Raw genomic sequence first — 25,024 nt, forward strand, 5'->3', positions numbered from 1 at the left:
AATGGGAAATTATAATCTGGATTATAGAAACTGGAGGTTCCGAAGCAATTGTCTATTGTTATTCTCTTTCTCTTCGATTTTCAAAGAGATATTCACACCCGCAGGACAGTTGACTTCAATGATGGCACATACTTCTTTTTGTCTGTCCTGAACAATGATATCTGGTCTGTTGTTTACTCTTGACAGAAGTTTTGATGGAAATGCTTCACCGGTATTCCTTGTGTGGATGTTTATCTATGTATTCAATAACAGGGGCATTTTCCATATCTGTCCCAGGACACTCTGTCCTGAGATGAGTATATGAGTGCTCAACCTAAAATTATTTCCCCTTAATAAAGCTACTATACACCAAGAAATGTATAATGTTCAATGGAGCTACAAACTTTATTGACATAGAATCTATGTGAATCGATTACAAGCAGAGGATGCTCCACTGATTCTTGGAGTCATTGAGAATCATCTGTTGGTAAATAGAGACCAAGTACTGCATGATTCTGGTTCTGTTGCAAGCAGTTTGGTCATGGCTTTCTCCAACTTGTTCCAGAGGCTCTGAAAATGGTCCAGAGCATTGTTTTTTCCTCTGATTAAGCCAGAATTTCTTTTAGATATTTAAGTGTGATGTAAAACGAAACATACCCAACTGATCTCCAAATCACAGACTTTGTCTGGCTGTGACAGGAATTTGGTTCCAAAACAAAGAGGAATGTTTTGTCTGCAGATGAAATTTCAATGTAAACTCAGCAGTGTAGCCTGGGATAGTATCTTTTGGTAAACACAGTTGATTTCTGGTGCTTAATATGTCTAATTAGCTCAATGTTAATTTGTCAGCTAGAAGAGGTGGCTGTCACCACCTGGCAGGTATTGGTTTTTAATTTAAAACTGTATTAGAACTGTATGTCACCTGTAATCTGTTCCTAACCAGTAACTTGTATGAGAAGAGTCTGTTGACATTAGGCAAGAGTAAGTGTAAATGCCTCACTCGTCAGCTTGAAATGGCTGGTGTTTTAGCTCCAGTTGTATGGTGTTAGGTGGGTGAGAGATTGAACCTCTCCCTATGTAGGATGCAAGTCCACCTTGGATGACAATTCTTAATGATCTGGTACATATTTCTGACAGTTAAGTGAAATGATTGTATCAATAATTTAAATAGACAAATACAGATTGAAAGACTTTGCAGTGAGTTTGATTTGAATGTAAAGCTTATAAGCTGGGATCACAGTTATTAGGCCGTTCCATTTGTACAGCAGCTGGTAGGAATTAGCTGGAATCTTGACATATTGGCTTGGAGCTGTGCTGTAATCCTCTCATTGACAACTTGTAGGAGTAGAGTTGGCTTCGACAATCTGAGGAATAAGCGCTGTTCTGTGATTCGGTTCCTTACAATTATACATTGTAATTGATCTTGTTAAAGAAGTATCATCTTGTTTTGATGGAATTCAATGAGGAGGACGGGAGGAGACGGGAGGATGGAGGGAGCAAACTTTGGGAGGGGGAGGGGGTGTTTGAGAGGAAATGGTTGAGAAATAGAGAAAGCTGGTTGGAGGAAAGAAGAGGTGGGTGAGGGTGGGGGTAATATGAAAGGAAGACAAGTGGTGGAGAGAGAGAGAAGAGGGAGGAGGAGGAGGAAGAATGCTGAAACAGGACAAAACAGAAGTTTGTAATTTTAGTCATTATTAGTGTTCCATATTTATAGAGGCCAATAACCTAACAAGAAGTTGTGGAAAGTGGAGGAGGGAGAACATGGGTTCCAGCACCCCCTCCCCCTCCACTTCCGCTTGTCCCCCCCCACTTTTGTTCTCTTTTTTCTGGTTCCAGTTATGGAGCTATTTATTCTTGGTTACTTAAATAATCTCCATTTTTTTTCCTTCTTGTTTCATCTCTCCTCACACCATTCCTCTGAGAAGTCCCCCCCCCCCGCCAACTTTACATTCCACACAGCACATGAAACAACTGACAACACTACAATCTCAAAGGTTGTCGGTTCAAATCTGCTGTAAATACTTTGTTGCCTCTAATAATGAGTGACAGAGGTTTAATCAGTCGAGTGATAATGGAGAGCACAGCATCTCGGTTATTTCTGACTGATGGTCATATCAGGATTGATGGAACAAGTACCAGTCAAATACTGGGGTTGAGGTAATTAAAGTTCCTACTCCTGGATCAAGATCAGTAATCCTCCTCCTCCTCCTGGTGTGCAGTTGTCCCCACGTAAAAGTGGAGGTTACAGTTAGAACACAGAATATTGGATTATTTGCTCAGGGAAAATAATGTAGCAGTTTGTGTTGTAAAACGACCTCCACTGCTAAGTTGGAAATTAAGGTTGCCTTTTGGTTTTAATATTGCTTCTGTCACTGTATTAATTACTTGTTTTAATAGGCTCATTGGCTTTTTGCGATACCAGTGCTTGATTAGACACTGAGCTTCTAAGTATTGCTGACAAAGGAATCACTGCTTTCTCTAGCATCAGGCATCTGCCCTTGACAAGGCCAAGGAAGGCTAAAATCATGTGATCTGAAGTCCCAGTGGTGATGGCAGAGGATTATCTCCTGCTAGCGATATAAACATGAGTGCTTCTATGCACCATAAGTCCATTAGACCAATTCTCTCTGGGCAAATAATGCAGTTTTCTACATTCTAACAAAACATCAACCTTCACATGGGGATAAATATTACCTCTTGGTTATTAATACTCTTCTGCCGCTATTAATTATTTTTTATGGTGTGTAGTTGTTTGTGAAAGGATGGTCTCTGTCCGGCTGACGTGTACTTCATAAATAACTCAAAGAGCAAGTCTTCAGCTGGTGCCTCAATAACTTTTGATTACATTTACACATAATTTATTGAGTTACTTAGCTTGACACCCCACAGTTTGTTTCGTTAGTATCACAGGGTCATTATACACATCTGCCACAGTGTTAATGAGAAAGCTTCTACATTTTCACTTGATCTGCTAGAAATAGCAGTAATATCTTCTTCAAATCGCACCTTACTATCTTAATTATGGAGAAGAAATGTAGCTTTAGAAAGACAAAATAATTATAGTTGAAATGTTTTTGAGCATAAAACAGCTCAAAGAGGGCTGACCTGGTGCTAACAACAACTGTCACTGTTTTTGAGACGACAAGGGAACTGCTGTATGCTAGAAATAGCAGCCAGATCTGCTTGAAAATTCTACCCTTTTGTCTTAAAAAAGGGAGGTCACATTGGTTACCCTAGTATATGTGCTGGTCAGGGCTAGGAACCCTTTGATGAGAGTTATACTCAATCAGGCAAAGTCAACTTCAGCAGAATTTGAACTCAGAAAGTAAAGACTGATGAAATGCTGCTAAACATTTTGTCTGGTGTGATAATGATTCTGCCAGCTCATCATCATCATCATCAGCAGCAGCAGCAGCAGCAGCAACAGCAGCAGCAGCAGCAGCAGCAGCAGCTCTCATGGCTTCTGATCTTAACTGATTGGAAGTGTTATCATGTACATTGTTTTGTCTTGGGGTATCAAAGATGGCCTACAGCAAATATTCTGGTTAATACCACAGATTTGCTTGTCAGTTGTTTGACCTCAACCAGTTGAGCATGTCCCTTGGTGGCTGACGATATGTGCATCTCTGATCACGAGCAGAAGTAGTGGGGGAGCATCATAGCCATGTGTTGAAAGGAATTCTTTGGAGTTTGGATAATTCACCTTTGGAAACATGGGTGTTTTGTTCAACATCCTTAAACAACCCTTATTCAGGGACCTTTTGAGTGGGATGGGCTACTCGACCCCAAGAAAATTCTAACTGGGCCCCACCTGCGAGGTCATGCACTGTTTATCTTGATATGAGATCAGTATGTTGCGCACATATGGTTGTGATGCATGTGCCTGGTGTACCCTTATCGGACGGGTAGTCATGATGGGTATACTGGGCTTCGTATGGAAGTGTTATCATGGACACTGTTTTGTCTTTGGTATAAAAGATGGGACTACAGCAAATATTCTGCTCAATACCACAGATCTCTTTGTCAGTTGTTTGACCTTGACCAGTTGAGCATGTCCCTTGGTGGCTGACGACATGTGCATCTCTGATGAAGAGCAGAAGTAGTGTGGGGAGCATCATAATCATCATGGGAACACTGGGCTTCATATATTTTACCCCAGTGTCACTTTGATGGCATGCACTGCTCTCTCACTCAACAACAACAATAATAATAATAATAATAATAATAATAATACTGCTGCTTCTGCTAGGCTTGGTACGCATGATCAGTCACCTAAATTGATTCAATGACAACAGCTGTAGCATCACTGCTGCCCCACCACCACCACCACCACAACAACAAAATTATTTCCTATAATGACAAATTCCTTTCCAATAGATTCTTTGATTCTTCATATGAAAAAAAAGAAAAAAAGAAAAGAAATGAATGTGTTTGTTTGATGCCATTTGATATTGATTTAATCCTTCTGGAACATTCTGGACTTGAAGAATGAGTTGTCTCCCCAACCTCCACATCCGTATTATTACCACCACCACCACCACCACCTCCTTCCCCTCCACCATTTACAGCATTTCTACTTTCACCACTACCACCATTACTACCACCGACATACTACCACTATCTTTACTAAGAACTGCCACTGCCATCGCCACCACCACCACCTTTTTTACTACTACTACTACTACTATCCTGAACTCTGCAACGTCTGCCATCACCCCCCCCCCACTGATCAATACTTGTATTTGGTTTGAAGCTGATGTTCCAAGTATTGATTTCACTGGCTCTGACAGATGGACAGGCTCACTCCACACTGGTTGTTGTTGTTGTTGTTGTTGTTGTTGTTGTTGTTGTTGTATGGGACATCATACAATGACAAAGCCACAACACAAACCTCTCAGTTGAGGAGAATCAACCAACGGTTGGCATTGTCTTGAAGGATGACCATTGGGGAAAGTTTGGTTATCTGGTGTGTACTTTTTTTTTTTAGGGGTCCATCATGTCATTGCTGAGCCGGCTGGTGATCAAAGACCTTTTAGCCATGACCATCCTGTCCTGTAGAAGACAGGCAGTGTGTGATTCATTTGAGATTTGGCTGTTATTTTTGTGGGCCCAACGACTATGGAGAAGTTCCCTTGATGGGTGCATCCAAAATGCTGTTGCTAGTCGTCATTGTCATCATCACCATTCTCGTTATTACAAACCTAATTAGAATCATTAACAATATAATTTTCATTGTCCTTTGGTTAAACTTCCTGGATTTCCTTACAATCTCCAGCATCATTTTCCATTCACACTTGATTTGTATTTATTCACCTCTTTTTACACAGACTTACTGCAAGAATATACCCTCCATAGGTCTTTCTCTTACTCCACTTACAAGCACACTATACACTGCCCTCCTCCTCCTCCTCCTCCTCCCTCCCTCCCTCCCTCCTATTCCTCCATCTGTATTGTATTGTCAATGGCTGAGAGAATGGTGGTGCCAAACTTCTGGATCTTAGACTTTACCGTTTGTGTCCTGTGGGCAAGCACGACATGCTATATAATTCATATCACATAAAATCTTTTGATAAAGCACAAAATACCCTGGCTTTTAGCTTCCATGTTCTTATTAAATATTCATATCATCCCTCCACACACACACACACACACACACACACACACACACACACACACACACACACACACAATGTAAATGAGTGCATGTCGTTATGCAAAATATTTTGCTACAAACACAAGAACTTGCATATAATACACACACACACACACACACACACATATACATAAAGGCAAATATGTATATATATATATTTTTGTATATAATGTACTGTTCCATGATGGTCAGATCAACAAAAAAGGTACTCCATCTAGTGTGAGATAAATATTTTTTAATAAACACAATATATGTTTTTATGTGCTAATATTAGTTTCATGTGCTGAGAGCATGCCAGACAGCATAGCAGATAGTATGCACAATCATCAGACACTGCCATGTGCGCAATGTCTGATGATTGTGTTAGGACACCAGACATGTTAAAAAATACTGTCTGGCATGCTCTCAACACGAGACTAATAGTAGCACATAAAAATATATATCGTATTTATTAAATAATTATATATAATTGTGATAACAGTTTGACTCAGCTCCATATGGTTTAAAGTTTTGTGGGCCCATACTTTTGAATAATATATATAACCCCGACCAACTGTGTTGAGTGCCACATTCTTTCATTTGTCCAGTCATTTGTGTGTATGTGAGTGTGCGTGTTGTATTCAAATATGCACACACACACACACACACACACGGATATATAACTGTGAGCCAGATAGATTTAAAACGTCAATAAACTCTGACCTAAAATGAATGTGAAGTCTTACAGATATTATTCTCTTTTATATTAAACAGAAAAGACCTAATCAAACCATCTTTACTCATATCTCTGTCTTCTCTTTCTCTCTTTCTTTCTTTCTTTCTCTTGCTTTTACCAGAAACAGGTATGTACTCCTCTTTCGCTCTTACTCAAACTTGCACCTTTTTACATTTTTTTTTTTTTTAATATATTCTTCCTTTTTTTTTCCCTGGGGTTTTCGGTCATTTATATCCCAATATTTATTTACCATTTTATCCCACCCCTACCTTATTCTGTTTTTGCTTGGTTGCTTCATCGAAATGGTTATTAGAGTGTTCACTTAGTAACAAATATCAAATGGAAGAAGCCTCCATTAATTTTCAGACTTTCATTGTAACCTGGTGCAGGTGAGAAAAATAGTGAAACAAAAGGATTCCCAGTGCAAAATTAGAGGTTAATTATCTTCTACCTTTCTATTTGTCCATATTTGTTATATGTTATTATTATTATAAGAAGTTTGTTTCCCAACCACATGGTTCTGGGTTCAATCTCACCGTGTTGCATCTTGGGCAAGTTAGCTTCTACTATAGCCTTGGGCTGACCAAAGCTTTGTGGGTGGATTTGGTAGGTGGAAACTGCAACAAGCCCGTTGTATATGTATGTGTGTGTGGTTTTGTTACCTTGGACAGATTGTATGACATTTGTGTTAGAAGTGAAATGCTGCATGGTAATGGAATATGGGCATTGAATGGAGAGGACTTGAAGAGAGAGGAAAGCTAGTATGTTCCAATGTGAGTGTGAATGAACAACATGGTGTAAATGTTCAAAGACTGGACAAAAGAGGAATCAGATGTGGTGTGCATGAAAGAAGACTGCACTGGGACAGATAGATGATGCATATGGATGCGGACGGCTGTATGAAGAAGTGCCAATCACTAAATGTGATTGGAGTTTGTGGAAAAGGGAGACCCAGGAAGATAAGGGCCAAAATGATTAAGGCTGGCCTCAGGATCCTGAACCTCATTGAGATGACGACGAAGGACTGAGATGCCTGATGCTATGTGGTTCTTCACAAGACTTGCCCATTGCAGTGAAACTAATGCACTCTATGCATATGTGTGTGTGTATTATACCTGTATTGTATGTGCACAGGTGAGCATCTCTCCCAATCTCCTCCCTTATGTCGCTCTCCTTTTGCATCTCTCTCACCATAGCTCTCTCTTTCTCTCTCTCTCTCATTTTCTCTCTCTCTCTTTCTCTCTCTCTCTCTTTCTCTCTCTCTCTCATTTTCTCTCTCTCTCTCATTCTCTCTCTCTCTCTCTCTCTCTCTCTCCCTTGTGAGTTGCCATTTTAGCTTCTCAAGAACCTGCTTTGCCTCCCCACCTCCTTCTCTCATACCTTAACCCTCATTCCTTGCATCAAGCTGTCTCCCCACCCCCCTCAGGTTCAGTAGCCTCGGGATATATATGGAGGACCCCACTAGTGCCTGTAATATGGAAAAAAACACACCTAGTATATGCTATGAAGTGGTTGGTATTAAGATGGGCACCCAAACATAGAAGCCATGCCAAGGCAGGCATTAGAGCACCACGTCTTAGAATTCATTGGATCCTGTCTGTCTCACCCAATGATGATGATGATGGCTGTTGCGAGGGGGGATACATACTAAACCACTGATGCCAGGTTCATGTGATCATTATTTTCTACAGCTTCTGGGTGATGTCTCCATAGTGATATGATACACACAAACCCACACACACACACAGATTATATCATTGTTAAACTGTAAGCTGTGCAAAAAGAAAAAAGAAAAAAAAAACTCCAAAAAAACCCCACATACTGCAATGATATGTAAATATTTTTCCAAAATTCTGCAATAAATGTTTACAAAAAACTTAATCCTTCCTCTCTGCTAACATGGTGAAATATCGTGCCATTTGTAAGGATGTATGTGTGGCACTTCTTCCTGAGGGCATTTTTGTGTTTTGAAATAATTAAAAACCTAAGAAAACATTCATTTAATAAGCTTCTGTCTGTGTTTCTACCATTCTTTCTTTCTTTTATTTTTTGTTGGTCAAATGGAATGTGAGAAACATGTCACCTGCTTTCTTTTCTTTGATTCTCTGCCCCCTTCCCCCTTGTCTTCCAGTTTTTCTTATCCTTTTATGATAAATAATGTCATCTTTGCTGAGAATTTTTAAACAGCTTTCTATAATCACAAAACACATGTTAGCATGGAGAATAATGTATGTAAAAGAACTATTAGTCACATGCATGTACACACGTGTGTATGTGTGTGTGTGTATAGTATTCTTTAGTAAAAATAATGTTGACAGTGACTGAAGTTTTGACCTACTGACCCTTTATCAAGTAGTGGTACATTTGATTTCATCTTGACTTTGTATAATCTGTTTAGTTTAAATTTTCAGGAGCAGGTGAAACTCTGTTGAATGATAATTTCATTGAAGTGCAGTTTCTGATGGAAAGATATTATGGAAGATTTTAATTGATTAAATTTGGGGTTGTACTATTGTTCAGAATTCAGTTATGCATGTAGAAGTTGGTAATCAGGTGTGTTAGCTTCAGTTCTTTGGAGATGCTCTTGTAGAGGTTCACAAATGAGTGAGGGTAAGTGGAAAGGTTAATTGGTCAGTAGGTTTATTTACTTGTTTGTATTATTTAGGAAGTTTAATCTGTTTGTTTTGGGAAGGTAAAGACCATTGTTCAGATTTCAGTGAAGCATGCAAGACTCTGTGAATCGGTCAATTTGTTTGACTAAGACCCTTCGTGACAATGCTCCAGCATGGTCTTAGTCAAATGAATGAAACAAGGGAAAGAATAAAAGAATATACATACACACATTATACACATATATGTATATATCTTTTAATTGTTTCAGTCATTAGACTGTGGCCATGCTGGAGCAGCGCTTTGAAGAATTTTAGTCAAACTTATCAACCTCAGTATTTTTATTATTTTATCATCTTTAAAGATGAGTTTGATACGAAAGAAAGTGATGATGTTATTTCAAAGAGATGTTAACTGCAGTGTGCGTTGAATAGTTTCTTGGAGGATAGCATTGGTGCTGGTGCCATTTAAAAAATACCCAGTCCACCCTGTAAAGTGGTTGGTGTTAGGAAGGGCATCCAGCTGTAGAAACCATGCCAAAACAGACAATGGAGCTTGGTGTGGCCCCTGGCCTTGCCAACTCTTGTCAAGCTGTTCAACCCATGCCAGCATGGAAAACGGATGTTAAATGATGATGATGATGAAAGTGACCTAAACTTGTTTATACCCTCCTCTTCAGTCTTTCAGTTGGTCCCTAGTTGTTATGGAACCTATTTAAAAGAAATCCCTATTTCATGATACTCTAAAACTCTTGTAATTATTTCTAGGCTGGACACAATCGGATCCGAGGAAATATGCTAAACACTCTTCTGGGTTACACAGTGCAAAGGTTGAAAGAAAAGGTTTGTTGCTACCCAACAGAACTTTTACAGCTTTCTCTTTTTCTCTTGTATGTCTCTGATGTGTTTCTTTTTGTCCTTTCCTCCTCTCTTAACTTATATAAACAGTAATCCCTCGACTATCATGGGTCTTACGTTCCAAAACCCACCACCATAGGCGAAAATTTCATTACAACATTGTTTTAACAGCAGGGTTCAGTGTTTCCAGCCAGCTGGTAACACACACACACACACACACACACACACACACACACACACACAGGTTGACTCTGTGCTTAATTGATGAGAAGGAGTTTATATGTATCGATACTGAGTTGATTAATCAACTGGATGACCAACCTGTTGAATTAATGTGTGAACTGGCTGAGTATCCAAACACATGTGTAACTTTCGCCTAATACCAAGAGAATTAGATGTATCCTTGATGTAATACCAAGTCGGATCCAACCTGTGACACAACTGACAGATCTGCTCGATTGTATTTCAATGTATTGTGTATTTGTGAGTCTGTGTAAAACTAGTTGTGGTGCGTTATTAGATGTGTCCCCCTAAAACTAAATCAGCAAAGTTTCACAGCTGTATTTTGATCAATTTGTATTTGAAATCCATAGAAAAGACTCTTTTTCGGTCAGCCTGAAATTTCCTTCTTCTTTTTTATTTTTTAATCTTTATTTCTAAATTTTCTTGTTTTGACCAAACTGTAGACCCGGGAGTTGCACAGAATCGGACACAGGGACGAAGAGTTGAACTTCAAACGATTTGTTTACAAACCAATGGATCTGAACACCATGGAGCAAATAGTACAGAGCCAGAAGTACCGTTGTGTGGAAGAGCTTGTTGCTGATGCCCATAACATTGTGCATAATGTATATTTGGTATACGGAGGTAAGGCTTCAATTGCGGGGTGAGGACACAATTCCTTTGTCCTCTTTTATAACTACTTAACCCTTTAGGCAACCATACCCGGCCCAAATATTCTCCTTATTTTATGTTCAAACTGACAAGATCTGGCCTCTCCCACCTACCTGATAATGTCATTCTTATAGTATACAATTACATCATTGAAATCTCAAAGTTCTAAGATAATAAATGATTAATTGAAAACAATGTGAACAAGGAAGCATCACATTTGACCGAATAATCTGAATGCCAAAGGGTGAATACAAAATACTCGGGTTAGGGGTGAAGACATTTACTTTTCAATGGCATAGTCTCCCTCCCCACCAATCACCACTTTAGCAGTAACTAGATTAAGCAGCAGACCATTAATTAAAATTAAATTAATGTCAAAATTAATGAATGTCTTAAAAAAATTAACAGTTTCTTTGTTCTCAAACCTTCACATGAATGAAGTCTTTTAACTATTTTATATATTAATATAAATACACATCAAAATCAAATGGAAATTGTAGTTGTGATCCCCGTACCAGTGGCACATAAAAAGCACCATCTGATTGTGGTCAATGCCAGCCCCCTCTGGCCTCTGTGCCGGTGGCACATAAAATAGCACCCACTACACTCTTGGAGTGGTTGGCATTAGGAAGGGTATCCAGCTGTAGAAACATTGCCAGATCAGACTGGAGCCTGGTGCAGCCTCCTGGCTTCCCAGACCCCCAGTTGAACCATCCAACCCATGCCAGCATGGAAAATGGACGTTAAACGCTGATGATGATGATGATTGGTATATACTGGTGTCATAGTTTTTATGATATCTATTCCAATTAAATACAAATATTATTTGCTAAATATATTTATCATAACATGATTGATGTTAAATATTTCTTAGGCGTGTTTTTATGCATTTCTTTTGCTGTGTCACTATCTCGCTCAGCAGCTGTTGACTTTCTCTTTCAGAGGAGCATGGAATGACGGAATTAGCCCGGATCATGATACGTGATTGTAAATATGATGTAAGTTTTAATTCTTTGAATCATTATTATGCAAGCAAACACATCTGGACACGTTAATCTCATGTCAAGCAGTTGTAGTAGTAGCAGTAGTAGTAGTTGTAATAGTAGTAGTAGCAGTTGCTATCTGTAATATTTTTCTGCATGTCACAACTGGTGAGTGTCACACTTTTAACTACAACAACAACAGAAACAGTCAAAACAGATTCTGGTAATCTAAGACATAATTGAAATTTTTAACATATTAAAATAAAAATCTGTTATATGCAACAGAAGCAGTTTTAGATTAAAACAGTCATCTGTGTATCATAGCTAAAGCAGATACATCACAAAAAACTGCAAATTAACTGCAGAATTTGTTAGGAGGAAAGCTGTTGGAGTGTTAACTGTAAACATGCCTAACTTATCAGACCAAACCAAAGACATGGTTAAAGTCTTGAACATAATGCAACAATTTTATGGGAATCTATAAATTTATGTCTCAGAACAGAAATAAGAACATTATCTCATTTGCCATGTTCCATGCTGGCATGGGTTGGATGGTTTGACAGGTTCCAATGTTTCCTTGGACTGCATTATGCTCCACTGGTTTCTCCTGGATGTTTTTTACATTGAAATTGCCATGCAATTCACAAGACTAAAAGCCCTGAAGAAGTGGGGTCGGCTTTATGCTAGGGGGATGAAAGCAGGTGGGGTGAGAGATGGGTGCCACCAATTCTAATGATCTCCTCTCCGTAGTTGTTAATGTTATGTTCATCTTTCTCACTCTATTGTAATTAGATGTTAGGGTTAAAGGATAAAGTTCCTTCATGAGTCACAAGGCTGGTTTCTCAGTTTCTGTGCCTCCACATACATTTTTAAAGCTTGGTACTTATTCTATCAGTCTCTTTTGCTAAACTGTTAAGTTACAGGGATGTAAACACACCAGCATTGGTTGTCAAGCGATGTTGGGGGGACAAACACACAGAGAAGTACACACACACACACGATAGGCTTCTTTCACTTTCCATCTATCAATTCCACTCACAAGGCTTTGGTTGGCCCAAAGTTATAGAAGAAGACACTTGCCCAAGGTGCTATGCAGTGGGACTGAACCCGGAACAATGTGGTTGGGAAACAAACTTCTTACCACACAGCCACACCTGTGCCTATATTTATAGTTGTGTTATTAATTATACATAATAGGGACCCATCAAGCCGAGTGCACCTCTGCTGGTGGCACGTAAAGAACATCTTTTGTATGTTGGGCCTCACAGAGGCAAAGTGGCTGAGTTCCTTTTGAGAGTTGGGCCTCACGGAGGCAATGGCCGAGAACTTTGGCATTATGTTGTGCTTGAGAAGAAGACCCATCAAGCTGAGCAAAATTGCAGTCGTGGCACATACTGGTGTCACACAAATTGGCACCTGTGTTGGTGGTACATAAACACACCCTGGTGTCATGCAAATGGCACCCGTGCTGGTGGCACGTAAAAGCACCCATTACACTCTGTTAAGTGGTTGGCATTAGGAAGGGCATCCAGCTGTAGAAGACCATGCCAAATCAGATTGGAGTCTGGTGCAGCCTTCCAGTGTGCCAGCCCAGTCAAAATATCCAACATTGACAACGGATGTTAAATGATGATGATGATGATGATGATGAATTTTGTTGAAATAGTTGTATTATTATAATTATTCAATGTATTGTATAATTACAGTTGTTTTATATTAATTGTCCAATGTGTTCTATAATTATAGCTGTTCTATAATTATGCAACATAATTGTATAGTTGTGTTATCATATTAATTATCCAATGTATTCTATAATTATTACAATGGTGTTGATTCCATTTTGGTTTGTCTTGCAGATTGATGAGATTTGTCAGTGCTGGAATTGTTACTACATGTCAAACTCTAAACCTGCAAATTGGTTTTGTAAGCCATGTGTAAGTATCTCAATTACAGTCTCATTGTTAATTTCCTCCCATTCCGGTTTTGTTTTTTTTTTCCACTGAAAAATTTGAACTTAATATTTTGTGTTTAGTACTAAACACTCTTCAGTTATAGTGTTTCCCACTACATCCATCCAAAAGTGAGCTCTGCCTCTCCTTTCTAAGAAAAGTTTGGTATTGCTGCCCCTCCTCTTTGAACCCCAAAAAAAGGTAGTTGATAATCCCTGGTGCTGGTGCTACATAAGAAGCACCCAGTCCTCACTCTGTAAAGTGGTTGGCATTAAGAAGGGGGTCTCCAGCCATAGAGACCATTCCAGTACAGAAGATTGGAGCCTGGTGTAGCGCTTCAGCTTGCCAGCTTCTTGTGAAACTGTCCAACCCATGCCAGCATGGAAAAACGGAAGTTAAATTATGATGATGATGATGATGATGATTGATCTTAACATTGATTGTTGTTATGTTTTCTAGAATTTTCCGAGTAACTTTTTCTTTTTTTTTCAGAAACCACACCATGAACTTGTTTACGCAAAACTGAAAGGCTTTAGCTACTGGCCTGCCAAAGTCATTCGGGTAACGGAAGATAGTAAACATGATGTCCGCTTTTTTGGGGGCTACCATCAAAGGTAAGAATATTATTGTTGTTTAGGGTTGGTCCTAATGAAGCGGTAAACTTATATCCAAAGATATTCTAGCCATGACCACCTCATTTATTGTCCAACCTTATGATGGAAATATGATGTATATATATTTTAGAGTACATCATTAACTTGCATGTCCTTACTTTTGGAAGATGGTAGGGGGTGGTTGTTTACCATTTCTAGCAAATGGAGCAATTACACAGACCCTCCCCTTGTTGGTTTGAAAGCAAGATGTCTCTGTTATACTTGTTGGTTTATATTTATAACCATTTTCCCTCTAAAAAAAATCATGGTGAGTGTGTGTGTGTGTGTGTGTGTGTGTGTGTGTGTGTGTGTGTGTATGTACATGTATATGTGTGTGTGTGTATGTATGTATATATATATGTATGTGTATGTATGTATATATATGTATATATATATATATATATGCGTGTGTGTATGTATTTATATATATGTGTATGTATGTGTAGGCTTTGGTCGGCCCGAGGCTATAGTAGAAGATACTTGCCCAAGATGCCACGCAGTGGGACTGAACCCAGAACCATGTGGTTGGTAAGCAAGTTACTCAGCACTCAGCCACTCCTGCGCCTATGTATATGTCAATTAGAGTAAAGTGTCAAACATCAGTTGGCAGGTAAAAACATTTGGTGAATCAGAAGACAACTGTTTCAGATCTTTGGGTCTCTTGTGGGCCTGAGTTGCACTTTTTATTCTGTGACTGACTCTCAGAGTTGTGGAACATTTGCTGGTCTAAACATGTGGAGAATTGCTAATGGTGTTAAACCGGAACTGTCCAAGAAATTCCATATAATCTGTGTATATATGAATGTGCATAGCTACAAAACTGTATTTCCATTTATTGACCTTTAGTCTAATTTTGCTTCTAGGGCTCTCATCCCTCAAGACTACATTAAACCCATTAGTGTGAATATTAAGACAGTGACATCCAAACGAACCCAAGGTAAGTGTAGGAAAGTGGGAGAGAGAGAGAGAGAGAGAGGTGTGTGGAGTGATGGAATAATCCAGTTCCATCACTTACCTTCTTCTAATGAAAAACTTTGTGCATTTGTGGTTCCTTCTTAATTGCAGGGTTTATAAAAGCCTGCGAGGAGCTGAAGCTACATCGCCAGTTGTTAGAAGAACAAGTTGATGAAAGCAGCAACAATGGAGACAGTGAGATGGAAAACAATATGGAGGAAGATGATGAGGAAGAGGAGGATGAGGAGGAAGATGATGATGACGATGATGATGATGAAGATGAAGAAGCAGACGATGACACCGAGACTCGTGAGGTCACTTCAACTAGTGTGGCTCCCCCGAAAAATACATCCAAGCTGAAAACAAAGGTAATGTATATGAAAGTTTCCTGCATAATTGATCATTTTAATTTAATTAGGCATGCTAACGATTCTGCCAGCTTATATAATAATAATGATAATAATAATAATAATAATAATAATAATAATAATAATGATTAAGATTATGAACAGAATATTTTCACACTTACAACTGGAGATTGTAATAACTTCACTGTGTTCTTACAATCTCTGTCCCTCTACTAGTAAGTACCTACTAAGTGTGAAACCGGTAAATATGTACCCGTGTATCAATACTTAATAAGTGTTTAATTATTTTGGCTCACAGCATTACAGGCTTTTCCCTTCATTATTTTGCTTTTTCTTCATTTTATAGAAAGGCAATTTATCAAACGAAGCTATATCAATCCTATGTAAATGTTTTATTTCACAGGCATTTTGTTTTTTTGGTTGGGGTGGGGACAATCAGAACGGACCCTTATTTTGTATATCAATATCGTATTAACAACAAGGCATTTACCCGTTCCCTTTTCACCGTTCTGACATCCTTCTTCTCCAGTTCAATGACAGACAGTTTATTGTTTGCTTATTAATCTGACAGCTTCCAAATACAACACAATGAATCCATTAACCGAGGGGTCTGTGTCATGGCTGGACTACTGGCCGCGACAACAAGTATTCCTCTTAAAACTGTTGTTGAAAGAACTATCTTTGCAGTTTTTGTTCGGTAGCAAGTATATATACATACATATGTTTGTATGTATATGAATATATATACATGTCTAACCCATGCCAGCATGGAAGACATGTTAAATGATGATGATGATGGTGATCATTTGATAGTTTACTCTTTTTGCAGATCCTGACACCAGAAAATGTGAATGTTGTCTCTTCAAGTGTAGATAAAATATCAACAAGCCCCGCACCACGTTCTTCAAAGGTTGCCTATAAGCATACTGCTAGTCAAGCAACTCCATCCACGGTGAGTATCAGTGTTTTCATTCATCAGCATCAGCATCATCATCACTGCTGCCATCATCACCATCAGCACCCTCCCCCTCATCATCATCATCACACCCACTTTCTATGCTGAGATGGGTTGGATGGCTAAACAGAAGCCAACAGAAATGGTGGCATGAAATGGTTGTTTACTAACAACTTCTAATTTCATTACTAACAGCAGCAGAATAATGCAGTAGATAGAAGAGTGATGGAGGGATTGAGTGGCAAGGAGATGAAGGGTGGGGATGCTTTATTTTTTTTCTCATTCATATATATATATATATCCCCAAACACCAGGTTTTTCACTTATGTATTATAAACAAGGAAAGAGTTGCTGCTGGCTAAATTGATGGTTGCTGTCCCTTTCCGAGCTCTACATTATTTGGCTATCCTTTATCAGCCTTGTTTTCCAACTCATAAATAGGAACTATATAGAAGTTTAGTACTTTGCGGGCTTTTAATACTGAGTCAAATGTTAGCAGATGTACAATAGCCATGTTGCAAAGCTCGTAGTGACACAATTATCCCAATTATTATTATGTTTCCTTGAATTAGATAAATATTAATTGGTTGATTAAATTGGCTGAGAACTAAGACAGATACTTTGTTATCTAAATTGGTTCTGTCTTCATATCTTACCATTCTACCAGGGTTGAGGTTATTTTGCATTTTATCAGTATTCATGCAGTGCCCTCTTTTTGAGCAGTAATTCTTCTCTAAATGAACAATGGATTCACTTTTTTTTTACAAAATTCAGGCTCTTGCATTGTCAGAAGAAATTCACCATTATATGTTTTACCAGCCCACTTATCGGTAGCCTTCATTCATTGGACAATAAACTTTGCTTGCAAAGACCTGTTGAGGGAAGTGAAATCAAAATCACTGATGTAGCTGATGACAGTGCCGCCTGACTGGCACTTGTGCCAGTGGAACATTAAGAGCACCATCCGAGCGTGATTGTTGCAAGGGCTGCTGACTGATTCCCGTGCTGGTGGCATGTAAAAAGCACCATTCAAGCGTGATCATTGCCAGCGTCACCTTACTGGCACATGAAAAACAACATTCGTGTGTGGTCGTTGCCAGTGCTGCTGGACTGACTCCTGTGCAAGTGACACGTAAAAATCACCTTTTGAGCATGGTCGTTGCCAGTTCTGCCTGACTGGCCCTCATGCCAGTGGCACATAAAAGCACCCATTACACTCTTGGAGTAGTTGGCATTAGGAAAGGGCATCCAGCTGTAGAAACTTTACCAGATCAGATTAGAGCCTGGTACAGCCTCCTGGCTTGCCACTCCTCAGTCAAACCATCCAACCCATGCCAGCATGGAAAGTGGACGTTAAACGACGACGACAATGATGATGATGATGATGTACTCCTTGACCATTTAGGAAGACACATTGGGTAATATACTCTTTACTACTCCTAAGCACAAGGCCTGAAATTTTTGGTGAGGGTGCCAGTGGATTAGATCGACCCCAGTATGCAACTGGTTCTTATTGACCCCGAAAGGATGAAAGGCAAAGTTGACCTCAGCAGAATTTGAACTCAGAACGTGAAGACAGATAAAATACCACTAAGCGTTTCACCCAGTGTGCTAATGTTTCTGCCAGCTCACCGCTTTACATTGGGTAATATATATATGTACTATGTCTAGAAAAATAAGACATGATGGCCATGGCTGGAAGTCTCTTGATTATAAATCTACTGTTCAGGACTGACCTGGTGATTAAACATTAACATCAACACCAACTAATATAAAACTGATGTTTTTTTTTTTTTATGAATGAAGAGAGAGAAAGGGAGTGAAGCCAATGTGTTTGTGTAATGCCACACACACACACACACAGCCACAGTCACAGCTTTTATCCTTTTATGGTTCATCTACCTTTAACCAGTTACTGTTACTAGAAATCTCAGAATTTTATTGCCAAATGTCAGATTACTTAAATCTCCCTGTCGGTTGCTATTATAAGATTGAAATTTCACACTTGAGATAAATAAATATAAATATGGGAGAAATCCTATATATTATAAAAGAGAAACGGACCTCTGTCTGTCTGTCACATTTATAAGAGGGAGGAAAAGAATGGGAGGAATCAAGATATATGTCACAACATTATTAGAAGAAGGGGAGAAGAAAAAGTTGCTGGATGAGACATACAGTGAGAGAGAGAGAGAGAGAGAGAGAGAGAGAGAGAGAGAGAGAGAGAGAGAGAGAGAGAGAGAGAGAGAGTGTGTGTGTGTGTAAAATAGATAGATAGGTGGTGTTGTCACCATAGTAACCAACAAGTTTTGATTTATAATATGGGAATTTTAACTGGAAGTCTGTCAACAACACAACATACACTTCACAAAATGGCTATATGTATAGTTATTTTTGTTTCTTGGTTGTTTGTGTGTGGGGCTGTTTCTGTGTCTTTCAACATATAAACAATCCAACACAAATTTCAAAAAAAGACTTTCATTTTGAACAATTTATGAAGGTATGTGCATGATTAACAAATATTTGTTATACTGGCACCATAGCAACAGGCAATGACTTAGTAAATAGAAAATATGGGAGAAATAAATATGAAAGTTCATAAGTTTTTAAGGGAATTAACTCTGTAAAGCAGCAAATTTGTGAAAAAAAGAAAAGAAAAGTGCATTCAATTTTTTTCTGTATAATTTGGACATTTATTTCTTCTGATGCCCCTAAACAGCCCAGATCAAAAATCCCCCAAATCAGAGTGAATGACTTACTACAAAAAGAAAAAGGAAAGCATTTTCCAAAAATTACAATATGTTAATAAAAGGGTTGAATATTTTGGTTACAGGCAAAATGAAACCTCTATTACTCCATCATCTTTCATTATTACATTTAAGACACCTCAATTAATATACCCTTTCTTAATGAATTCCATTAATACGATATATTATAACCTAGTTAAAAGATTTCTGTCAGGACACTAATAAATGTGAAGTCAGAATATCCATTTCACAGATAATTATGAATCTTATCTGTAAGCACTGACCTCGTTTATTTGCTTGCTCATAATTATGCAACAAACCATTTCGTATTGAGATTTTAGGTTTAGACAACACAAACATATTCCCTCAAGATTTTCTTTTAGTTTAGTGATCTTGTTTGATTGGATTATGTAGAATTTTCCCTCATGACATTGTCATATAGATATATATGGTCGAGAGTGTTAGAGTGCATGTGCATGCACGTGTGCACACACACACACACACTTTTAAAACCTTCCTACCCTTAATAAGCATTTTCCTAACAACTGATAAAGAATAGAAACAACCTTAAACTAAGTTACAGTTGTACTCTCAAAATGAAAAACTTAATAGCATATTTAATGTAACACTTAAGGGATTATATGTGGTAGAAGTTACTTTCATAAAACCAGACTTGATACTTTAGGTCTAGTTTATCTACTTATGTTTGTTGTTTGAAAGAACATGCTACTTATTTCAACAATAAGTAAAAGATCTTCAAGAAATACAGATTGTTTAGAAATGGGACAAAACTTTCAGCTTATACAGAGTCGAGAAGATTCTCATATTCAGAACTTTAACAAATGCATCAGCTGTCTAAACGTCAGATCAGAAACCTTAATAAATGCTATCATTTGAAGGTCCCATCACTGCTTGAATAAAGAGGCAAATACTTAAATATTTACTTGGAACAATAAACATTTTCTCTTTATTTTTCCTCTTCCTTTGTAATCCTCTCATCAACACTTTTAATCTCACAATACTTTGTAACAATAGACTCTGATATTTTTAACCATTTTATCTTTCCGTATTCATTTCTATATTGCAGAAGGGATCAATATTTATCTGTTTAAAAAGAAACAGTCACTCTTTTTTCTCTTCCATTTTGATCTGCCAAAAGATACTTTTGATCTCACTACATCTTATAACTCTTTCATGATTTATATTCTCATCTCCAACTTTTCATTTTTGTGTACTAAAAGCTGAGAAATGTTACTTTGTAAACCTTAAAGTACTTCTTTACACTTTCACCTTTCTTCCAACTTCAGGTTTTTGTTACTCAAATCTGTGGTCATTTCTCTTGGGACTCTTTTGCTGCTGGTTTTCAACTTTCATCTTCTTTTTTTTCTTGCTTGAATCTTTGGAGAACTGTCTTTGGTTAGAAAGCAATGCACTTACATTATTTACATTTGATGGATATTTGTCCTCGTCTCTGTTGTTAACACAGCGTTTCGGCTGATATACCCTCCAGCCTTCATCAGGTGTCTTGGGGAAATTTCGAACCTGGGTTCTCGTTCTTAATTTATTTTTTTTATTTTGTTGTCTTTGTTCTTATCATTCAGGTCACTGCCTAGAATCTTGGGGTTAGTAGCCCGCACTTTTAACCACTACTCCGTATGCTCCTAGTGGTTAAGATCGTGAGCTACTAACCCCAAGATTCCAAGTTCGATTCCAATCAGTGACCTGAATAATAATAATAATAATAATAATAATAATAATAATAATAATAACATCGAAAAATACCATGGGAATGAGAACCCAGGTTCGAAATTCCCCCAAGACATCTGATGAAGTCTGGGTGGTATATCAGCTGAAATGTTGTGTTAACAACAAGCAAGATGAGGACAAATATCTGTCTAATGTAAATAATGTACATAATTGATCATCTCTTAAATATAGAACTGTAGCAATGCAGTTGCTTGGTAGAAAGTTTCATGCTATTCTCAGCATCATGACAGATAAACATTGTAGTTATCATTTCTAAAAGAATTCCAGGAAATCTCCCCTGGTTTATAATGTTAAAAGGTAAGAGTGAATAACATGAAAATGCCGTGTGGAAGGGAGATAATCTTGGTATCAGTAAGCTGAATGAATTCATTTCTGATATAACCGTTTGTGAGTGTGTACATATATATTTGTAGGTGTATACTTACACACATACACAATATATCTATGTGTGTGTGTGTGTGTGTATATGTTTTAGAGCTGTAACGAAGTCGGACCAAAATACCATAAGGTTCTTTTTGTGGCACTGATTTTTTTTCCATCTCTTTCCTCTGACAGGCTTCTGGACAGTTTCTACATGCCAACTTCAGGCATCTGTGACCTACATGTTAACTCTGTTTATCTGTGTGTATAAATATGTGTGATAGGTATTCTAAAACTCCAAGCATTAATTGTGTGTGTCAGTACGTATGGCTGTGAGAGTCGGCATTTAAACTTGGTTTCTATGGAAACAGCTGTTTTTATCCTAAGTTTCTCTCCTGGATGTTGCAGGTTAATAAGTTTGTACAGAGTGATACCAGTAAGAAAAGTTGCAACTGTCAAGATGAATTGTCTAATTTGTTAGATGACTTCAAGAGAAAAACTGAAACTGAACACAAGAAAGAAATTGAACAAACAGAGAAAAGAGTGTCTGACCGGGTAATTGTTTATATATGTGTATATATTAATTTTAATACATTTTAGCTATTTATCTATTTTATGGAGAATATATTTGGCCTAAATTAAATGTTTAAGAAAGGACATTTGTCCTTGTAAGAGCTTCGAATAATAAATAATGAAATGAGTCTTCTATAAAATTATATAGTTTTGTAGAAAACATTTCCAAGACATTCTACATGGACCAGACGCTCTTTCTAAAGCACACGTAAGAAGAATGGTGTGGCTATATTCACTGTAATCACTCATTCTTCTAGGAGTAGAAATCATGATCTACCTTCTTTAAAACCATATTCTTTCATTTTCAGTCTCATTGCACAGATTCTTGGACTAATGTCTTTTGGGTGCCTTAAGCCACCCAAAGCCTTTTTCAGTAGATTTGGTAGACAAACCTGGAAGAAAACCATTGTAATTAGATACATTCATACACACACACACATTTTTGACTGTCTCTTTCTGTGTGCATTTACATTTGTGCAACATACAAGCAGTGATGTTCTCAGTTTCCCTTTCAGTGAATCGTTAGCTTTTGTACGTATTCAAGTTGTGTGGAATAAGACATCCCTCGCCTGGCAAACAAGTGTTGGCAACAAGAAGAGCGTCCAGCTGTAAAATAATGCCTCAATAGCATGTTTGAGTAACCCATGCTAGTTTGGAAAAACAGACATGAAAATGAATGTGTTTATATATATATATATATATATATATATATATATATATATATATATATATAAAAACACATACGTATATCCTTGTATGGTGTAACTTAAATGTCATGCCATATCAGCAGTATTTATAACATGATGTGCTTCTTTGTTCTTCAGAAAAAGAAGTTCTTTATAGAGAACTGAAGTATTTTAGGCCAAGTTTCCCTGAAAAAGTCTCCATAGTTACAAAGATCATGGAGTACACACTGAAAATATGAAATCAGAGAAGTGCTTCCAAAATAATACAATAATTTCAGAACTCTCTCTCTGCTTTTGATTTAGAGAAAGTAGTGGTGATGGTGGTGGTGGTAGTGGTGGTGTTTGAGGATAAGAAGAAACTAATGATTTTCCTTATTTTTATTTCCAGCTCCAAAAGGAGTTTGAGATTGATAAGCAGCAGGCTGTTGCTAGAGCTGTGACAAATATGCAGAGAGAAATTGACCGAGTTCGCCGCCAGACAACAGAGAAGATCAAAGAACAATATATGGAAGAGATGAAAAAATTGTCTAAAAAACATAAGGAATATATTTCCTATGTAAAGAAAAAACAATGGGTAAGTCTGTGTTTTGGTGTATTTTGTGTATGTTTTGGCAGAGTTATAGTGATGGTAGTTACAGAGGATCGCAACCAAGGCAACCACAAATCTCCTCTGCTACAAGACACATTTCTGTCCTTCTGTTCATCCTCTAACCTCTCTTCTCAGGGTACAAATCCACCCCTTTCAGTACTACTCCACTCTCAGTCAAGGGGCTGTGTTCTTGCAAGTTACTTGTTGGCCTTTGTCATGTTAGAAGCACCCAGCACACACTGTAAAGTGGTTGGGGGCATCCAGCCATAGAAACCATACCAAAACAGAGTAGATCTTGGTGCAGTCTTCTGTCTTGCGAGCTCCTTTCAAACTGTCCAACCCATGCCAGCATGGAAGGCAGATATTAAATGATGATGAGGAACCACCTAAGAAGATCTGTCTCAGCCACAGTTTGCCGGATTATCAACTGCACAGTGAAAGTGTTTTATTTGTTTATTGAATGCCTTCTTAACTGGTCGGAGTGGACTCACGTCAATGAGTACCAACCAACCAACCGGACTGCTGTCCAGGTAATATCGTCCATAGATGAAGGCATAGCACAATGAACGTCGTGTGTTAACATCTGAGTTCTGCTGTACCACAGGGAACCCTATAGTAGAGACTTCTCCTCCCTTTGTATTCTGGGAGGCGAAATTTTTTTTCCAGCGAGAGTTCCGGACCCCAGTTATGAACTCATTTGCATACAGCCAATCAGAAATCAACACTCAAACTAATTTATGTGAGGGGCATAACAAGTGATGGGCGACAAGATAAGGTCACTTGGGTAAGGAATGACCATGCTTCTTTTCTCTTTTGATAATGTTTGTTGTTCTTGGTCTTGTTCCAACCATGACTGCCTCTGCATAGTTACTTGTGTTGCTGTTTACTTTGTAAAACAGTAAGAAGGGGAGAGGGTTTCTAGCACATCACCCTCTACCCACATTTTTACTATGTGGGTCCCTAACAAAATCCGATAATAGGTAAATCTGTGTAATTACTTGGCTCCTTCTAAAACCAGGTACAACTTGGCGATCGGTCGACTTACAACATTGTTCTTTGTCTAGAGAGAGTGTGTTTGTTAACAAAAAGGTCAAGGTGAGCTCTGATTGGCTGTATGCAAATGAGTTCATTACTGGGATCCGGAACTCTCGTGGGAAAAAGAATTTCACTTCTGGGAGACCACCATTTCTATCTCCCCCCCCCCAGTGCTTGTCATGCGCCAGGAACATGTGCTGCAAGGGAGGTAACTTACTATTTCCTAAAACCTGTAGCGCATCTCAGATTATCACAGTTTGTGTTTCATAATTTGGAGTTTTTGGGGGCAGAGGGAATTTGGGATGTCATAAGTGGTTGTCGTGTTTAGAAAGGACATTGGCAAAGGACAGTGGGAAATAACTGAGCTGGATGTGAAACTGTAACAGCAACTATAATGGAGATATAGTTATGGATTAGAGTAGGGTAAAGAATGAGACGATTGTGGTGGAGGGGGGGATTGTATGAATAGAATAAGATGGGAGAGTCATGAGTCAGCTCGGAAATAAAATCAGAAGCGAGAGAGACATTGATGTTATGATGGAGAACAGTTATATTTCGGTAGAATACAAATTGAATGAAACTAGCAGAACAGAGCTTGCCCATTCCACTTTATATTGCAATCAGACAAGGATTTGAACTCAACACTTAAGAATTAGTCAGATATTTGTTAGTTATACAGTTATCCTGTTTTTTTTTA

General features: G+C 38.2%; 1 protein-coding gene across 4 annotated transcripts in view; it reads left to right on the forward strand.

Annotated features, from left to right (window-relative positions):
• Window positions 1-25,024, forward strand: part of LOC106871308 (zinc finger MYND domain-containing protein 11) — a 104,554-nt gene that overhangs the window by 78,078 nt on the left and 1,452 nt on the right. For 2 of the 4 annotated variants that reach the window (XM_014917711.3, XM_089356943.1), the window contains 10 exons: window positions 9,725-9,799; window positions 10,501-10,681; window positions 11,651-11,706; window positions 13,548-13,625; window positions 14,133-14,254; window positions 15,157-15,230; window positions 15,359-15,615; window positions 16,445-16,567; window positions 21,853-21,999; window positions 23,092-23,277. In XM_014917711.3, the coding sequence (XP_014773197.1) occupies window positions 9,725-9,799; window positions 10,501-10,681; window positions 11,651-11,706; window positions 13,548-13,625; window positions 14,133-14,254; window positions 15,157-15,230; window positions 15,359-15,615; window positions 16,445-16,567; window positions 21,853-21,999; window positions 23,092-23,277 (1,299 nt within the window). The remainder of the gene's footprint in view (window positions 1-9,724; window positions 9,800-10,500; window positions 10,682-11,650; window positions 11,707-13,547; window positions 13,626-14,132; window positions 14,255-15,156; window positions 15,231-15,358; window positions 15,616-16,444; window positions 16,568-21,852; window positions 22,000-23,091; window positions 23,278-25,024) is intronic. The other 2 variants (XM_089356944.1, XM_089356945.1) reach the window with 1 other exon arrangement.

Source organism: Octopus bimaculoides, chromosome 9 (assembly GCF_046866305.1).
Source record: "Octopus bimaculoides isolate indiv1 chromosome 9, ASM4686630v1, whole genome shotgun sequence".
Taxonomy (NCBI): Eukaryota; Metazoa; Mollusca; class Cephalopoda; order Octopoda; family Octopodidae; genus Octopus; species Octopus bimaculoides.